General features: G+C 40.9%; 1 protein-coding gene across 2 annotated transcripts in view; it reads right to left on the reverse strand.

The window, feature by feature from the left end:
• Window positions 1-20205, reverse strand: part of CRIM1 (cysteine rich transmembrane BMP regulator 1) — a 306588-nt gene that overhangs the window by 125560 nt on the left and 160823 nt on the right. For both annotated transcript variants that reach the window (XM_067562678.1, XM_067562679.1), the window contains exon 6: window positions 2930-3112. In XM_067562678.1, coding sequence (XP_067418779.1) covers window positions 2930-3112 — 183 coding nt within the window. The remainder of the gene's footprint in view (window positions 1-2929; window positions 3113-20205) is intronic.

A 20205-nucleotide genomic window follows, 5' to 3' on the forward strand; every position in this document is an offset into this window, starting at 1 on the left:
AGACTGATTAAGGAGAGGAGTTCCTGATTACCAGATCAGATTGGGGCCGGGTAATTTATGAACTAATTAGCCTATTAACAAGGCGACTGGATAAAAGAGAACAGGAAGGAAATGCATAGTGGGGGCAAAGTAAAAGAGAGAGAAAGACTATATGGGCCAGATAAAGGGAGCTCTCTGTGTGGAGAGACCTTTTCTCACCTCCACCACCTGGAGAGAAAGGGTAGTTAAACTGAATGACTCTGTAAATAGTATGGCTGCATGAGCATGTAAAAGGTGGTGGGGTGAAGCACTGTAAATAAACTACACAGTGTTATCTATAAAACGAAGGTCTCTGAGTGGGCTGTATGAGAGCAAAGACGAGGGGAGCACAGCGTGCCCCATCACACCAAGGGAAGTAGTAAAATTGTAATCCCTTCCTGACAACCAACGTCTGCCTATCCCAAAAGGACACAACTGAGTCAAAAGGGACTTAACAGAAGAAAGGAACCAGTATTTTGTTTGCCAGTTACTGAAAAGCCAGAGATCAGACTTCCCTGACATGAAGCAGGTACATGAGAAGCAAGCCAGACCAATGTCAGACGACCAGGCAAATGGAGCAAGAGACTGACACTGTATAGACAAGCCCAAATTAAAAAAAGAGCTGAGACTAAAAACCAGACCTGAGAGAAGGGGTTCTGCTGACAACTGTCTAATCATTATCCATTGTATCCTGTCTACCAGGAACCAGCCAAGACAAGCAAATTCCATTTGAAATCTCCAATATCCTAACTCCCAACATCTAAGAGGGAATTAAAAACTAATTCACTTGGCAGTCCCATTCACAGTGTCTCAGATGAGGAAGGGTAAAGCTGATTTTTCAGAAAGCAGCCTAACATAGTACTTAACCATTTGCCAGAATAACTTGCTGACAAATAGTGTTGTACTGACTTTTCAGTAAATATGAGAGATCATGGGCCAACTTCTTTGTAGTGTAACTAGGACAGAAAAGTTGCCCCATGTGAGTTATTTAAATACAACAATGATCAGCATAGCATGCAATGTCTAGAAAGAGAAGTTTCCACATCATTAATCAAATATGGTTAATTAATCAAAAGGTTAATTTCTATTTACATAATTATGCTTATAAGGTCTGATCCTGGAAACTTTATACTTACAAGCAGTGCCATTGAAGCAAAAAAGCCATCCACTTAAGGGAACTACTTATGTGAGTAAGAAACACACACACCCAGGTGATCAATGGTTATAGGATTGGATCCAGAGTTAACACTGAAAGAGTATAATTGTCACATGCCATTTTTAGTGCTCTCCAGGCTCTAATCACATACTGCGACTATATCTCTAAGTACCTGGAAAGCCTGTGGTCAGCTAAGTATTTCTACCTAAGTAACTGCAGCAGCAATATTTAACATTTATAGCCCCTTTCTGCTAAAGATCTTAATGTACATTAGAAATTTTCCTGAATTTATCCTTACACCTCTATTGTGAAATAGGAAACAGAGAAAAATCCCTATTTACAGAAGGAAAATTCGAGGCACAGAAGTTTAAGGGACTTGTCAATATCACACAATAATTCTGCAGCAGAGCTGGGAATAGAACCCAGATCTCGACTCTTATTTTTACGCATGTGTATTAATAAATTACAAAACAAGAACATGTCACAAAAGACAATGACAATATATGTTCACATCCTACAACCCTGAAGAAAACAACTCAAACAAACCAAAACAAACTCACCAATCAGAGATGGACAAACTAAGGAGTCTCACAGCATGCTCTGATGGTCAATAAACATGAGTTTTGTCATATCAAAGAGAGAAAGCCATCTCCTTGTTGAAAGCCCTCAATTGAGGATGCTTTGTCTCCAACCTCCACATGTACAAATCTGGACACTGTGAAACTGAGCATCCTGGCTTATCTCACTTGCTCAGAAGCGGTCTGAAAGAAACACAAGACCCAAATCCTAAGGGCCTTTACAGAACCAAACCAATATATATGGAATACACTGAACACGTTAGCTAAGGAGCAGCTGCACAAGTTAGGCAATGTGGAACTCATTTGGATCAACTTGTCTAAAAGCATAAGGGAAAAGAAACAAGGTTGGAGCAAAATCCTCTCTACCCAATATTGCAAAGAGCTCTGCTTACTGACCCCAACAAAGTCAAGTTTTGGCAGCTTCAGCCACTTAAGGGTGGTAGCTTCCCTTGGAGAGGTGTCTGGCAAAGGATGCATCAAACAATTTCTTGCCCAAATCTTGATGCAAGCAGGAGATCAATGGCAGACTTCCTGTATAATACCTTTTAAGCTAATGAGACTGTAACCCCAGAGAGACGGAGATCACAGCTGCCAGGCACGCAGAGAAGAAGGCTGTCAAAAGCGGAGAGAGAGAACACAACCCAGTCTCAGACTGGGTTAGATTGGTGCCACAAGCCTTTTATATGCCTTCACATTTTGGAAATAAATTGCCATAAATGCAAAGCAGAAAAATCCACATTATGCATGATGGAAGGTAGAAGGAAGTCTGGGGATTTTGTGGCAGGATGTTAATTGATGGGAGACTTCTGCAACACAGCAGTCATCTACCTGTGTGGATACAGAACTGAGGAGCAGCCTCTGAGATATAAGGCCTTCAAGAGGAATTAGGGGATTTTCAATTATTATGTTTGTGCCTGTACCCTGCATGAGATAGCTACAGATGGAGTGGAAACAATGGCAGCCCTCTGCAGGTAGGGCACAGCATCAGCACCAAACACAATAGCCAGCAACTGTAGATGATAATTTGCACACAAAACCACCATCTTTATGTTGCCAAGACTTTAGAAGACCAAGAAAAAAAAAAGTAACAATGCTGGCTCTGAGCGCTCATCACCACTTAAAAGACAAATAAAAACAAGCAGCTGTAATAAGTGAATATAATTAGGAAAGAAATTACCTTCACAGACTGGACAGCACTCTCCTTCCGGCACGTAGTACCTGTCACAGTGCAGCTCGCCACACTGGGCCGAGAAACAAATCGAGACACCACCTTGACATCGACAGAAACGACAGGCATCCATTCGAAACATGTCTCCATCATAATACTCCACGCTGTTAAATATGCAAGCTGGCTTCACTTCTGACAGAAGAAAAAAAAAAAAGTGGATTTAGTAATTTTAAATAATTTTATAAAACACAATCAAAGAAGAATTCTTCTTCATAAGAATATCTGCCCCTAGCAAAAGTATCAAAAAACATCCTTGGCCGAATGCTGTGCTGAAACAAGTAAATTAACATCTGAAAGTAATTGTAAAATGTAAATTCCACATACGGCTACCCATTTATTCTTATTTTTATTACTTTACAATGAAAGAGCACCCATTCAAAAGTTTCAAAGCTCTTGACCATCTTTTTAAAAAAATAAACATATATTTAGGCTCAACAATTACCCAAAGACCAAATAAACCAGCATCAACATTTAATTTAACCTTACACCCAATGGAATCCCCACTAGAGTCCAACACCACTGCTATCCATCACCCAACTCATTACAGGAGAGGGAGAAAAGATGAGCCTTGCAGCCCATTCTGAAGGTTAAACTCAAGCTGCTAGTGACACAAAGACAGTCAGAAAAAAAATGCCCTTTAAAACAAACCAAAACAAAGCTTTGTATTTTTTCCAAAGCAGTTAAAGTATTTTCCCCTAGAGTTTGTAATCTTTCAAATACATAAAATATTTCAAGATCTGTTTCTTCAATGGGAAGACAGTTAAATACTATTCAAAAATATTTCCAGGGCAGCTAGATATTTATAAACAAAATTCTGCACCTTTATAATTTGAATATTGACTGAAATTACATTTACATATCCTTCTACAATGGTGTTGATCAGTTCTTTCTAGTCTAACAAATTATGACTACTGCCAACTCTTGTGATTTTATCACAAATCTGCTTATGAAAACATGATGAAAGGCTGCCAACACAAGTTTTCCTGTATTCAAAATGGCCTCCATCTCATATTAATGTCAACAAGCTGGCTGCTGTTTCCCTGCAGTCTAGCTACATGCGGAAGTGAGTCTGCCCTTAATAAAGTTGGCTGCCACCTCCCACTGTTTTCAATGAGATTGACGCCATGCCCACAGCCAAAGTTGCTGCCACTCTATGGTCCAGGGCTGGACAGGACACAGGGTCTGCGAGGAGCATCAGGGACTCTGTGAAAGGTAGGTTGGGAGAGTGATGGGGAGCAGAAGCCAGATTTAGGGATTGCATGGAGGCTGAGAGGTCAAAGGATAGTGATGGAGTGGGAGATAGAGAGGACAGAATGGCAGTTCCCCCAACTGGGGAGAGGGGCGTAGCAAGCAAGCGGTGTCTTTCTCAGCAGCCAGGCACATAGTGTCACCAATTCTCACAAACTGATCATGTATAACAAGATTGTAGCGCCCGCAGGAGGAGCAGTTGCAATGACTCAAGAAGCTCGTCTGATCCCACCATTTTCAGGGCTGGGTACATGGACAGAGTTCTCTGCGAGAGCCTCAGGGCTTAGGACACAGACCTGATGCCCTGACACTGAGCCCTACCTTCATGTCTAGACCTACAGCAGAGAAAGCGTTCTGGGGCAGCAGGAGGGTCGGGAGGAAATGGGGAAGTGGTGTTGCTGGGTCTAAGGTAGAGAAGTCATAGGGCAGCAGAAAGCAGAGTAGTGTTGTTGCTGGGTGAAGACAGTGGTAAGAAATGGATGGCAGTTTTCCTATCTTAGGGGTGAAGAAAAGTTGAGAGAAGTCTCAATCTGAGCAGCCGGGGAGAGGCATGCATTTGTGTTTGAAATTATAACACACTGGCAGAGGAATAGAGAAGTTAAAAATAGACTAAAAACATGATTTTTAAGGGTCTAACTCATGATTTTTAATCTCTTGAGATTGGACTTAAATCGCAATACCAGATCCATAACCCTTTTTTATTTTAGATACCATTTAGAAGTTTCTAAAATTTATGAGCAGTAACCTTCCTTTCTCTCAGAGGCCTGCCCACAGTTAGTTTCCCAGTATTACTGCAGCCTAAGTTTACAGGTGGATGGATATAAAAACACGAATTAACCAAAAACTTCTAAAAGCTTTGCTAAAATATATTTTTTTCTGTAAAACAAATGTCAAACAAATATATCTGATTGTATGGTGTAATACAAAGATCTCAATGGTAATCAACTGAAATGACCCACTAACTCATGCATAATGGTGTGATCCCAAAGTCATATTAATGAAACCACTGTGCCATTTCACATTACCATGCATTCTGTATATGCCATATATGTTACAAAGAAACTATATTATCAACATTTTAAAGTTTTTAAAAATTGGGACTTTAGCTCGTCAAACTGGTCCCCGGCCTTGGGGTCCTTCTGGATTCCTCACCCTTTCTGGACAGATAGCGACACACACACACACGCACGCATGCACGCACGCACGTAGTCTTCTATCTACAACTTGCCAGAAGAATGCATTGGTAGATGAAAGCCTTTGCTGTCCTATGGGTGTGGCATTTGGGCCAAGTAATCCACAATCTGCAGTCTCTCCCTCATCCAGCCAATGAAACTGTTGCATGCAACTTTGCTGTACAGTAATGGTGGTAATTCACTGAGTTATCTCTGATATCACAACAAAAAAGCTCTCAACCATACTTGTAGCTGTTTCCATCACTTCACATTGACTCAGACATTCTAGGCTGCAGAGTGACACAAAGACAGATGACAATTCTGGAATCTTCTATAGATGATCACTCCAAGTTTTAAAAGAGCTTCAATTAGTTCAGACTACAGAGCAAGGCAACCTCCTCAGCCACCAAGATCACATCACCCCATCTTTGCTCATGACGCTGCCCCCTGGGACAAATTCAAAGAAAGTTTAGTCTAAGATTTTGTTGGCTGTGAGGTGATTGTTAGAAGGTTTTGTATATGTATGTGCATATGCATGTGTCTCATACAATTACATTAAAATTTAGAATGTGCAGGTTGTTGTAGAAAGCAGTAAAATTAATGAAACATCTTAAATTGTGAGGTTAGAGATTTTTTCCTTCATTTACCTCTAATAGTAAGGCAAGTTTTCATTAAGATTTTACTGCATTTCAGTGACATTTTCAAATATCTCCAACTCAGGTGTCTATGTTCAGCTCCAGTCTCAAGGGATTTAATAGGACTGCAACTGTGAAACTTAGAGATTGAAGCTGGTTCTCTCTTAGCAATTCAGATGTTTAGTTTATATAGGCCTGTTTCTCTGTCTTTAAGGGATATTATAGAAAACAGAGAGAGAGAAAGCAGAAGAGGAAATACCATAAGAGCTATTGTGTCCAAGAAACTAGCTATGACCTCATTAGAAAGCTATTCACAAACATTTTTGAAATATTACAATTGTATGTACTCTGGGCTGTTAGTTTAAAAACAGTTTCTTGAAAAGGAGAAAGTGCTAACAATTTTAAAAAATCTTTAATCCATTTGTTCATTGTTTCTGACTGTGGCTTACCAGATGTTTGCAAATTCTTAAAACAGAAGCCTTGAATATGCCTGATTAGGACAGCAGAGAAATTCCCAGTCTATTATTGTTAATAGGCCAAGATAATAAAACTAGATAAAACAACAACAATTGTAATCTTGATACATGACCGTAAATTTCCTTAATGAAAAAAACTGGAATAAATATTTCACTATGAATCTGCATCTTTGCACCATGAGAATTTGTGGGCAGATTTGTGTGTATCTAATTCTCAAGGCTCTGAGTTAGCCATATTATATTTATTATATGGAATAACTAAAACGTAGAGGCAGAATGATTTGAAAAGGGCAAGCTTTTTCTTTAAATTAAAAATGTACTTAAAATGTTCAGTTTCAAATATACCGTTGTGCCCTTCACTGCCACGATACCCTGGCCACCATGAGATGGCAACAACATTTATTATTATTTGTGTTACCATAATGCCTAGAAGGCCTACTCATGCATCAGTACTCTAGAGCATTGGGTCCTCCATGAACATATCTAATTCTTTTTTGAACCCAGTTATAACGTTAACCTTTACAACATCCTCTGGCACAGTGTTTCTCAATTAAATTTGGCCACGGAACCCTTTTGAACTCGATAAATAATTGCGGAACCCCCCAAACTCTTAACAGTATTTTTACATATGGGGCCAAAAAAAATGTCGAAATAAGCAAATTATATACAAACAACTAGGTCAGCGTTTCTCAATTAAATTTCCCCGCAGAACCCTTTAGGCTCCACGGGGAAATTACATTCATACTCGATACCCTCCGCCGAAAAAACTGGGACATCTTCCCTTTTTCGGTGGCGTGGAGAACAGCTGCTCTCGGCGGCGCAATGTCACTTTCTTGCGGAACCTTAACAGTATTCCCGTGGAACTCCAGGGTTCCACGGAACACCAACTGAGAAACACTGCTCTGGCAAGAAATTCCATAGGTTGACTGTGGGTTGCGTGAAGAAGCACTTCTTTATGTTAGTTTTAAATCTTCTGCCTATTAATGTCATTGGGTGATCCCTAGTTCTTGTGTTATGTGAAGGGGTAAACAACATTTCCCTATTCACTTTCTCCACTCCATTCATGATTTTCTAGACTATATCATATCCCCATTTAGTCATCTCTCTTCTAGGCTGAACAATCCAGTCATTTTAATCTCTCGATACAGAAGCTGTTCCATATCCCTAATCATTTTTGATACCCTTCTCTGTACTTTTTCCAATTGTAATATATCTTTTTTGAGATCCGGCAACCAGAACTACACACAGTATTCAAGGTATGGGCATACTATGGATTTATATAGTGTCCTTATCATATTTTCTGTCTTATTATCTAACCCTTTCCTAATGATTCCCAACATTCTCTTAGCTTTTTTTGACTGCTGCTGCACACTGAGCAGATGTTTTCAGAGAACTATCCATAGTGACTCCAAGATCTCTTTCTAGAGTACTAACAGCTAATTTAGGCCCCATCAGTTTGTACGTACAGGTGGGATTATGTTTTCCACTATGCATTTCTTTGCACTTATCAACACTGAATTTCATCTGCCTTTTTATCGCCGTCACCAAGTTTTGTGAGAGTCCTTTATAACTCTTTCAAGTCAGCGTGGGACTTAACTATCTAGAATAATTTTGTACTGTCTGCAAATTTTGCCACCTCACTGTTCACCCCCTTTTCCAGTTCATTTATGAATACGTTGAACAGCACAGCTCCAGTATAGATCCTTGAAGGACCCTGCTATTTACCTCTCTTCATTGTGAGAACTGAATATTTATTCCTACCCATTAATACAGTGTACTTGGACTTTCTGAAAGCCTTTTTTTAAAAAATCAGTATTATATTAGCCATCCTTCAATTGTCTGGTACAGAGGCTGATTTAAGCAATAGGTTACATACCACAGTTGGTAATTCTGCAATTTCATATTTGAGTTCTTACAGAATTCTTAGGTGAACATCATCTGGTGCTAATGACTTATTACTTTTTAATTTATCAATTTGTTCCAGAACTTCCTTTATTGACACCTCAGTCTGGTACAATTCTTCAGATTTTTCACCTAAAAAGAATAGCTCAGGTGTGGGAATCTCCCAGACATCCTCTGCAATGAAGACAGATGCAAATTCATTTAGCTTCTCTGCAATGGCCTTGTCTTCCCTGATTTAGCAGCTTGATCGTCCAGGGGCCCCACTGATTGATTGACAGACTTCCTGCTTTTGATGTACTTTTAAAAAAATGTTGCTGTTAGTTTGTGTGTCTTTTGCTAGTTGCTCTTCACATTCTTTTTTGCCCTGCCCCATTATACTTGTACACTTGAGTTGCCAGCATTTATGCCCCTTTCTATTTTCCACATTAAAAACAGGAAGTCAAATTCTAAAGGATGCCTTTTTGCCTCTAACTTCCTCTTTTACTTTATTCTTTAGCTATGGTTTCTGTCCCCCTTAGTGGGTATTTTTATTATGGGTTTACATTTAGTTTGATCCTCTACTATGGTGTATTAAAATAGTTTCCACGAAACTTACAGGCATTCATTCTTGTGACTGTTCCTTTTAATTTCCATTTAACTAGTTTAGTTAAACTAGTGTAGTTTCCCTTTTTAAAGTTAAATGCTACTGTGGTGTGGTTTCTTAGGGTCCCGCCCTACAAGGATGTTAAATTTAATTACATTATGGGTGCTATTACTGAGCAGTTCAGCTATATTCACCTCAAGGACCAGATTCTGTGTAGGACTAAATCAAGAATTGCCTCTCTCTTTGTGGGTACCAGGATTAGCTGTTCCAAGAAGCAGTCATTCATGGTGTCCAGAAATTTTATCTTTGCATCCCACCCTGAAGAAACATGTACCCAGTCAAATACAAGAATAATTGATGGCGTCACTTGGGCAGGAGGAGGAGGAGAATAGGCAAGAAGGAATAATGAGTAGTAGGAGTAAAAATAAAAAGGGGAAAGTAGAGGAAGGTGATCACACCAAATCTTATTGATTTTTTTTTTCTTTGAAGAAATCAGCAAGATACTATACAGAAAGGATGTAGGGGTCAGGAAGACGGAGGGCTTGAGGAGGGAGTCAAAGTAGTAAATAGTTAGCTGGAGTTGTGAGTGTAGGACTTGAAAAGGAAGAAGTAGAGCTGTTTGACTGAGAAGATGACAGAATTAAAGAAGGAAAGAGTTAAGTGGTACTGGAGAAAATAAGGAAGGTCACCAGACTTCTGCCAGAGACACTCAGAATCACAAAAAGAAGAGTGTAGAAAATGGATGTTGGGAATGCGCCAAGACTGGGGATTGGTTGGACGGACCTTGTGATAGAAAGCAAAAGGAGTCAAAGGCAAGTAGTGTGTGTGTGTAATGGAGATAATCAACAGCTGAGTTGAGAGTGGAGAAAGAAGTGGGAAAAGGGAAGAGAGGAAGAGCAGAAGATAACTTCTGGATGCTGACAGTTTGAAAGTCATGGAAGGAACAGTGACAGAGTTAAGAAGAGAGGGCCAATGAGCAAAGTTGAAGGAGGTGAAGTGGTGGTGAGAAGCAAATCAGTGATGGAAAGGTAAGAGGAAGCAGCGCTTGGTGAAGGCAAAATCAAATGAGCAACCATTTCAGGAAGTGGGAGGGTTGTTCCATAGTTGCAGGTGAAGTAAGGAGGTGAAAGCAAAGAGGCAGGAAGCTAGGAGATCAGATGGGACGTCAGTATAGAAAAGGAAATCATCAAGGAGGATGGGAGGGTGGATTGTGATGTGAGGAAGACTGCTCAAAGAGGTGAAGTCAGAGAGGAAGATGGACAGAGGAAGAGTCAAGTGGTCAACAGATAACATGGAGGGGGAGAAAAGTCCAACGAGGTGTTTTTCAAATGAAGAGAATAAATGGAAGAGGAGGGAGGGACGAGAAGTGGCAGGATCAGGTGAAGAAAAGCCTGTTGTCTTCACTATTATCTTTTGAAAGATGCCTTCTCCCACTTCCTCTGCTCTGGAGTTAAGACCACTGCACAAGAAAGAATGATGGAAGCAACAACGTCAGAGGGGAAAATCGGATCGAATGGGAGATGAAGTGATAATGTTTCTGTCTCTTTGTAAAAGAAAATAAGTGGAACGAGCATTCCAGATGGAACAGGATTTAAGGAGGAGGCAGGTATGTTGTTAGAGGAGGCAAGGCTCTGTTAACATACATTCCCTTTATAAATGAGCTCCCTCTTTAATCCCTCTCATTTGTGGTATTTTCTCAACTCAGGAAACATGCAAAAGTTAGATGGAATGAATAACTAGCTGGATGGCCTGATTCAATTCCCATTAAAGTCAAAGAGTGTTGCTCCATTGATTTTTAAAGGGAGTTGGATCAGGCCCTGAAAGAGAAGTGAGTTCTTGAGAACCTTTTGCAATAGATGGAATTGATTTAGAAGCCAGAGCCACCCTTTGGAAAGGAGAAACCCTGGCTATGAAAAGTGTTTGCAATTTTCTTTAGTAGACTCGGAGTGCAAAGAGGATTTTGAATTGCCTTTTGAACCCCAGTTGCCTTTTAAAATTTAATTTAGCAGACTATCTGCAGAATTTCTTTTTCCCATTATTTGTGCAGCATACTTATGAGTTTATTTGTTCCCTATTTGGTCTTGCCTTACCTCACCTGCTGCATTTCTGTTTTGTGTTATGAGTATCACTCCATATTAGGAACAACTGTATTCCACATTAATTAAACATTCATGCAAATGGGTCAGTGTCACTTATTACCTTGTTTTGAGCAGTAGGCTGCATCAGCCCACAATGAGATCTGAATTACTGAGATTTTTGTAGTTGTCCTCAGATGGTGGCTGTCTTTGATTAGGGCCATGGAAAAGATTAGAGATGCATTTAATTTGCAATCCATATCCTTACTAGACAGTCATTTTGCATAGTTACTCTAGCTATATGAGGAGCTTTAGCGTCTGTTTATAGACGAGTTTTGGCACTTTCTGTAGCAGTATCGATGGGACCCCAGCCAGCCAGAGGGGAAGTGAAATTCAAGACAGTTGTCTGTTGTTAAAATGATTAAAGGTTACATTATTCCAACAACCTCCAATGACAGAATTCTAACACTATGCAGCAGGATAGCTGATATCAGATTCCTGGAAGAAATTGGTGCAATTCATATGGACTTTAATTTAAATGAAAACCCTTAGGAATTTTGAAGATTATGATACTATATGGTTTATCTGACTTGCAAGCTATCAATAGAAATAAAAAGATATATAGAATACAGAGTACTGAGTTATCACTACTGTTCATACTGGCCATTGGTTGCACACTGCAGTGCATTTCCTATGACGACAACTGTTGAAACAACCTGTAAGACTTTTATTTCTGTATTTGATGAAAGATTTATCCACAAAAACAAAACAGAGGCTTGGACTAAAACAAACCTGCCATTTACAGATGTAATATTACTGTTATTGCTAATAAAAATGAATTTAGTGCCATAAATGTATGTTGCTTTACACAGGTATTAAAGAAATGGATCCTAACCTAATGAGTTTACAGCGTAAACAGAGTAGAAAAATGCAGGATACTGGGGAAAACAGCATCAGGGTATGTCTACACTGCAGAGTGAAGTCGATTTATTTTAAATCGACCTTCACCAACCCAAATTTTAGAAGTCGCAGGAGCATGATCACACCACACTCATTGTGTTGGGGGATTGTGTTGCCATTAGCCGTGCTTGGGTCGACAATCAAAGCAGTGCACCATGGGTAGCTATCTCACAGTACATCTAACCACAGAGGCTTTTGGGAAGATTGTCGTTCTCCCATGATGCAACATCCTCTCTCCCCTTCCCTTCTTGTCCCAAACAAACAGACTAATGCTTTTTCGCACCATTTTTCTAAGCCCTTCAGTCTCTGCCACACGCATGCCATTGCCAGAGAAGCATGGAGCCCGCTCAGCTCTGAACTATCGTTGTGAACATCACAAACACTTCATGTCTTATCCTGCTGTATTTTCAAGGGCGAGACAGGGGCTGCAGCGCTGAAAATTGTGATGTTACTCAAGATGCTTTGCTACATGCTATAGAACGAAACAATTCCCGTTTGCTGCTGGCTGTCATGCACCATCTGCAGTCGGTGGAGCGCTGCTTCTGGTCCCGGAAAACAAGCACTAACTGGTGGGATCGCATCATTATGAAGGTGTGGGATGATGAGCACTGGCTGCAGAACTTTCATATGTGAAAGGCCACTTTCTTGGAACTCTGCGCAGAGCTGTCCAAAGCCCTGAAACATACGAACACTCATTTGAGACCGGCTCTGACAGTGGAGATGTGGGTGGCCATCACTCTGTGGAAGCTAGCAATACCAGACTGCTACTGGTCAGTTGGGAATCAATTTGGAGTCAGTAAATCCACCGTGACAGCTGCTGTAATACAAGTTTGCCAGGCCATTAACAGTTTTCTGCTAAGGGTAGTGACCTTGGGAAACATGCAGGATAGAATGGATGGGTTTTCCGCAATGGGGTTCCCAAACTGGAGGGAGGGGAAAGGGCACCATAGATGGCAGGCATATCCCTATCTTAGTACCGGACCACCTAGCCACAGAGTACATTAATCGAAAGGAATACTTCTCAATGGTGTTGCAGGTCCTTGTGGATCACAAGGGACACTTCACCGACATCATTGTGGGGTGGTCTGGAAAGGTGCATGACGCACACATCTTTAGGAAATCAGATCTGTTAAAAAAGATGCAAGTGGGGACTTTCTTCCCTGACTAAAAACTAAATATTGGCGATGTTGAAATGCCAATAGTGATCCTTTGCCACCCTGAGTCCCATTGCTACCCTGGCTGATGAAACCATACACCAGGCACCTGGACAGCAAGAAGGATTTGTTCAATAATAGGCTCAGCAAGTGCAGAATGGTCATAGAATGTGCATTTGGGCATTTAAACGCACACTGGTGCAGTTTACACACTAGGTTAGATCTCAGTGGAAAAAAACTTCCCAGCAGTTATCTCTGCATGCAGTGTGCTCCATGATGTCTGTGAGACAAAGGGGGAGAAGTTCCCATTGGGTTGGGTCATGAAGGCAGATAGGCTGGCTGCCAATTTTGAGCAGCCAGACAACAGTCAGCATTGCAATGCTGAGAGCCAACCACAGAGTGCTGCACCTCAGGGAAGTCTTGAAAAATCGGTTTTGCAGTGAGACCTAACGTTTCTGAAAAATCTGTGTTCTGTCTTCCCTTCCCAACCCCCACCACCACAGCATTGTCCCTCCCAGTGGTAATCCCCACAGTCTCAATAAAGAAAGAGTAATGATCTTTAAAGCAGTAAATTTTTATTGCTGATCGTTAACAGTGGAGGGAAAGGAAGTTAATTCAAAACTTTGCATGCATTGTAATGGGGCTGTGAGGGGACACAGAGCTAAGTTTCACTGTGCACATAGCACATTCCCATTTCTTAAAGAGGCCAGTGCCTTTTTCTGCTCCCCTCACCCAGCATGGAGTGGAGCACATATTGCACCTTGCTCAACCTCCTCCACCATGACTTGGGGGTGGTGGCAAGGAAAGAGTGAGTGAGTTGAGAGTTTTGTAGGGGCTGCAGAGGAAGTCTATCCTGCCGCTGCTCTTCTTGAAGCTCAACCAAATGCCTCAACATGTCTGACTGATCGCTCATTATGCGCAGCATCTCATCCTGCACTGCATGCTCACGTTCTTAGGCCGCCTTCCTGTTCTCCATGTCCACGTTCATTTTCTCTGATAATGAAATCCTCCAAGCTCTTAACTCTGTATCAGCAGCCATGGAGGTGTTCATTATCTTGGTGAACACGTCATCCCGAGGGGTTTTTTTTGCCTTCTAATCTGCGGGAGTAGTAGATGCTGAGCTGAAGGCCGCACTGTCCACTGAAAGGCAAGCAATGCACAAGGTATCTATTGTTAGCTGGCCCCATGGACGAAAAGCAATGTTACAATGTAAAAAGAACTCCCCTTTATATTCCCAAGGGAACGGCAGACCCGCATACCAATCTCTACTTATTGCAGGGGTCGTAGTGCCGTACCAGCCATGGTAAGTAAGGGGCTACTGCATCCATTTCAGGGAAATCCCCGTAGTGAATGCTGCATAAGTCCATAGTTCCCCAACCAGCAGGATTGTTGCACCCCCTGATGCTCCCAAAAATTGGTTTTTGAAGAGGCAGTCCAAAGGGTGTGTGTGGAGGGGGGGCAGGGGGAAGGTGAAATTCCCCTGGCAAAATCATTTGTGGGCACCTGTCTCGGGACCCCTAAGACCTATCGCAACCATGCGTTGTCTTATAACTTGCGGTTTACGTATCCCCAAAAACCTCCCATGGCAGAGGAAAAAAAACCCCGATTGTATGGATCAGGTACTGCAAATTTGCGCCATCTTCCCTAGGTGACCATGAGTGATATCAGCCTCCTGAGGATAACAGAGGTGGAAAGGGAGGGTTTACTGCAAGGACCTGAGTACAGGCCTTGTCCTTATGTTGCTAGGCTGTGCTCCACGATGATGCCTGCACAATTAATAAGAGAGTGACGGGGGAAAGTGTCCTATTGTGGTGGGAGAAAGAAGGTTGTCCTCCCCAAAAACCTTCTGCAAAGGATCACAGAGTACCTAAATGAAAGTTTCCTGGAGATATCCATGAAGGATTCTCAGAGCATCCCTGTGCACATAAATGTTCTTTTCTGGGGGAGAACCCCTTGCTCAGGTGAACTAACAACGAGGAGGCCCATCCCCACCACCACACTCAGTTTTTTCCTCAGCTATGACAAGAAGTTGGACTGGGGAGATAACCATAGCAATGAGATTTGCAGTACACACTCACCAATGTTCCTTCCCTGACATCTCAGTCGCTCATGGTGTCTTGCATCTAGCTGGGCTGTTCCAGCGTTACAAACAGCTCCTGGCTTTCAGGGAGAAAGGATTCCCCAGTCACCTGGCCCGTTTTACTCCTCCTCCTCCTCCTCCTCATCCACAGAGTCATCCTCGTTCATCCTGGATTCCCCTGAGGTCTGTATGCTGCATGGTGGTACGGTTGTGGGGTCACCGCTGAGAATTGCATGCAGCTCCTCATAAAAGCAGCATTTCTTTGGTGACGAGCGAGAATGCCTGTTCGACTCCCGAGTTTTCTGATATGTCTGCCTCAGCTCTTTGATTTTAACATAGCACTGCTGTGCGTCCCTCCTGTGCCCCTTTTCCAACATGCCGCACGATATCTAAATTCCTTTTGCTGTCTCGGAGCTGAGCCAGAACAGACTCTTCGCCCCATAGACTGATGAGATCCAAGACCTCAGGTCGACTCCAGGCTGGAGCATGTTTGGGACGTGTAGTCACCATGATCAGTTCTGCCGGCAAGCTTTCTCCATGCTGACCAAACAGGAAATGAGAATTCAAAATCTCCTGGGGCTTGAGGGAAGGGGCTGTTTCCTGTGTACATGGCCACAGTGCAGCAGAGTGTGAACGTGCACAGCGGTCACTGCAGAGCATTGTGGGATAACTCACAGAGGCCAATTATATCGATTTACAGTGCACTCTGCCTACACTGTCGCCCATTCGACCCATACAATTCGATTTCAGTGCTATGCTACTTGTGGAGGTGGTTTTATCAAGTCAAATTTTCCTGCAATTTAAGTCTACGGAACTGACCAGCCAGTGAAGACACACATATTATGTGGTCGACGGAAGCCACATTCCATTGACTGACCTTCGCAGTGTAGACCAGGCCTCAGTCAAAGGGAGAGGAAGAGAGTAAGGGGAACTTAGAACAGTTTATGGCATTGTTAAGATTCACTGTTCTAGCATTTACATGTAGTATTTCATAACAAAATGGCTTTTTCTCCTCATTACTTCTTGTTTTGCATACTGCCATGTTGGTGCTGGGGGAAGCCTATATTAGCAGTCTAGATTCCCTAACTTAATATCCTGGTCTCTGCATACTCCAAATACTGCTTTATAATACCTTTTACAGTGGCAAAATCTTTATACAGCAGTCACTGTGAAAGCCTTTACAGTTTTGCCTCTTACCTAATAAATACTATAGTATTCACACTATTCCTTATACTTAGAAAAGACTAAGCTAATTACTTAAAAACATTAAATATAACTACTTTAATGGAAACCACTGTGGTAATTAGATTGGAGGTTTAAAATTCACCTGTACTACGTGGTGAATTCTACCAAACACTGAACTCTAGTTAAAAAAAAAAAAAAAAGATCACTCTATTCTGAAGGACAGGTGGAGTTTTAAGCCCTCAGGACTATAGAATTGCAACTCTATTTTAAACTCTAGTTTTCACTAAGCTAACAACATTCTCAAAAGTTCTCATTTCAGGCAGTGACTTCCCATGTATTGTTTCAGACTATAAGTATTTTCTAAAAGTTTGAGCAAAATCTTTTTTGTTTTGTTTTTATGTTTGTCTCACTCACACACACACACACACACACACACACACACACACACACACACACACACACACACACTTTCCCATTTTAAAAATACATATACATACAGAAAGGCACACATATATACATATTATGAACACAAACATACATCGTATAATTGGCAAATGAAAATTACGTTTAGTGAGGTTAAGACTGCATCAGGATACACCTTATCCATCCGAAACATTAAAAGCACAGAAATAAGTTACGGAGAAAGACTTCTGCATACCTTTCTACCTTCATAATGACTACAATACCATTGATTAATGCACTCCAACACTCCATAATGTTTTCTTCTGTCTATAACAGATACCAAAAAGCAATACACATCTCAACTTCATCCAAGCTGCTGTCTAACATAAAACATTAAGAGTAATCTCATATTTTTATATCAATTATATCAGCAAATCAGCACATTTGACTGCCACACATTCTATTTTAACATAGCAGAGATCACTGGTCAAGCTTTTTCTTATTTGTTTTGTTTGTTTGTACCTACTGAATTTATGTTCAGTAAAAAATAGAAGCAACAAAACTTAGCTTGAACTCAACACTTTCAGTAAGTTCATAAAACTGTTAGAGCTCTACCTCTACCAGGTGGGGTATACCAGCCAATTTGGGCAATTCTGTTTTGTGGGCCGAAGTTAGGCAAGGAGAGTTTGGTTTTGGAGACGGACTTTTAATAATATAATATACATTTTTACAACATTCAAGAACTCAGGGAAAGCAAATAACGAGGATGTTCAACAAGGTGGCAATGGCAGATGGAAGCTATGGCATCAGGAGACAGAGCAGAGTGTATTCAAGAATACGGGATACTTCACCCTTGATGCAGTATGCAATGTACAGTGGGGTTGCATGCAGCGAGGAGGTGAGATGTGCTTTGAACAAATAAAGAGACCATAACACTCAATAGCAGTCATAAGGCAGATGGTATTGGTCCAGCATGACTGTCTAAACTGTAATCCAAGGTTAACTGTATTAGCTATAACAACAAGAGTTCTGTAGCACTTTAAAGACTAACAAATTTAATTTCAGTAGGCATAAGCTTATGTGAATTATTTAAGTATTGTATACTATAAATAATAAAAAGTCTTGCCAGACAGTAGTTTTGGGTGAGAAAATAAGGCAGCCACTCATGATCAGAAAACAATAATTAACATTTGAAAATACTTTTTCAAACAAGGAAATATTTATTCAGATGTCACCATATGGGTGAAGGGCTTTGGGAAAAGTGACAATACACAGAAGAATTCTGAAGGAAGCAAGAATATCTTTGTATGCTCACTACACCTCAAAGTCTACATAGGGAGAAATACCGTCAAAGTTAACTACGTATGGCTGTTCAGTGTGAGGACTTGCATAGTTTAGCATGTTAATTAAAACTCAATACCTGACTTCATAAGCCCTATACAAAGTAAGTAGGAGAGAGTCTTTGGATCTGGAAATGGAGGCTGGGAGTGACCCAATGTACTGCTGCAGGAGCAACATAATTGTTGATTTATAATCCTGCTCAGTTAATAGACTGCAACTTTAAGATTAGCTCTGGCTAGCTAAATTGTTGCTCAATATTAATCATGTTTTTCCTACTTAACTTTTATTTACTTTTGATTTTCTCTGTATTTTCTGGATCAAATAAATCTAGCTTTAAGTTAATGGAAATTTGTGGCCATTGTTTTTTATTTCCTTTAGGGTTCTACAAAGGAGTGAAAGTTCCCAAAGCTCTCTCTCCTTTCCTCCTCCAGTTACCATTTAAGGATGGGGATTGTGTATATATCCTTCCCCTGTTGTTCTACAATTGACATTCTGAAAAATCCCAGCTGATTTTCACAACTTTTGACAGAGAATAATAGTTCAACCAAATCTCTCTTACAGACTAACTTTTGTGGACACAGACTCTGCTATATCATACTACTGCATGCTTTTTCCAAATATTAGGCTTTGGACAATAAACTAGGGGATATATTTTTGTCTTTTGTACATTTTTCCTTAAAGTAACTCTCCCACAAGGGTGCTACTGCCATCTGCTTGCTTCAGGATTTCTGTAGAGAGCAGTGGTGATCCTCTAATGCTTTCCTTTTTGGTAGTTTTATGCACGTTATTTCTTTGAGCCTTACAATTCCATCTGCTCTGCACAGGAATTTCTAGCCCTACCGGATAAATTCCGCTGAATGACAGAGTCTAGGTAAAGACAACATACTTTTCATGCAGAGTAAACAGAATGTTACAGCTCCATGATAGTATCACTGCTAATTTAAGAAGGACCTATATATTAGGTGATAGGCACTCTATAACTCAAATAAACCTGTGTGAACATTAACTTTTGAGTTTTCATGACCATTATTGTTTAAATTATTAAATATTTAACATTGTTAAAACATAATCATTTGCCTTGGATAAAATACAAGCCAGGATTTCCTAAAGTAACAAGTGCTTTTGAATGTCTTAATTTTTGGGTACTAATTATGAAAAGTGCTGAATGCCCAGCCTCTGAGAATCAGACCATTTTAAAGTGTCGCAAGGTTGAGCACCCAAAATCACCAGGCCCTTTTGAAAATCTTGGCAATAGGCCCCAACCCAGCTAAGACTTTCACAGGTGCTTAATTAAAATTAACTGGCCTATTCAGAACTGTAAAGTTAAACACCTGTTTAATGATTTTGAGAATTGAGGTCAGAATTTATTTAGAAAGCACCCTTCAACTAAGGTGCTCAGATATTAAATACTAAAAATGCCATTAACACAGAATTACAGTTGCCCAGTGGTAGCTTGCGCCGTTCCAGAATGCAGAGAATAGCTAAACTTACACATCTGAAAACCAGGACATATGAAATTAAAGTACATACTGCCCCTAGATCTCAACCTTTACTCTGCCCTCTTTGATCAATGCCTCGACATGCCAATTCCACCAATCTAGGGCTCTGCCCTGACAGATGCTACAAAAACATCCAGGGAACTGAGCACATGCTCACCATTCATTATCAGATTTCTGCCAAAGACAGAGCTTGAACTCAGAGTGCATGGGCACAACCGAGGTTCAACAGCCAGAGCATAGCCACTTAAGACAGCCAGACACTGTGAGAACAGGCTGCCTGGAATCTCTCTTGCTTCCAAAGAACCCTAGTCCTGCCACATGTGGACATTTCATTCTCCCTGACTTCAGCTACTGACATTGAGTTCCTAACTTACTCTTTAATAACTTCTGCAATATAACCCCAAACGGGGCAATGAGGGTGCCCTGCACTACCGCAGACAAATCCTTAATAACTGAGATCAGTTTGGGGTGAATCAGAGTCTAAGCCCCAGATGTGGACTAGAAAAATTAGTC

The sequence above is a fragment of the Emydura macquarii genome, unplaced genomic scaffold (genome assembly GCF_026122565.2).
Source record: "Emydura macquarii macquarii isolate MOO-44397 ecotype Brisbane River unplaced genomic scaffold, CSIRO-AGI_Emac_v2 contig_2457, whole genome shotgun sequence".
NCBI classification, from domain to species: domain Eukaryota; kingdom Metazoa; phylum Chordata; order Testudines; family Chelidae; genus Emydura; species Emydura macquarii.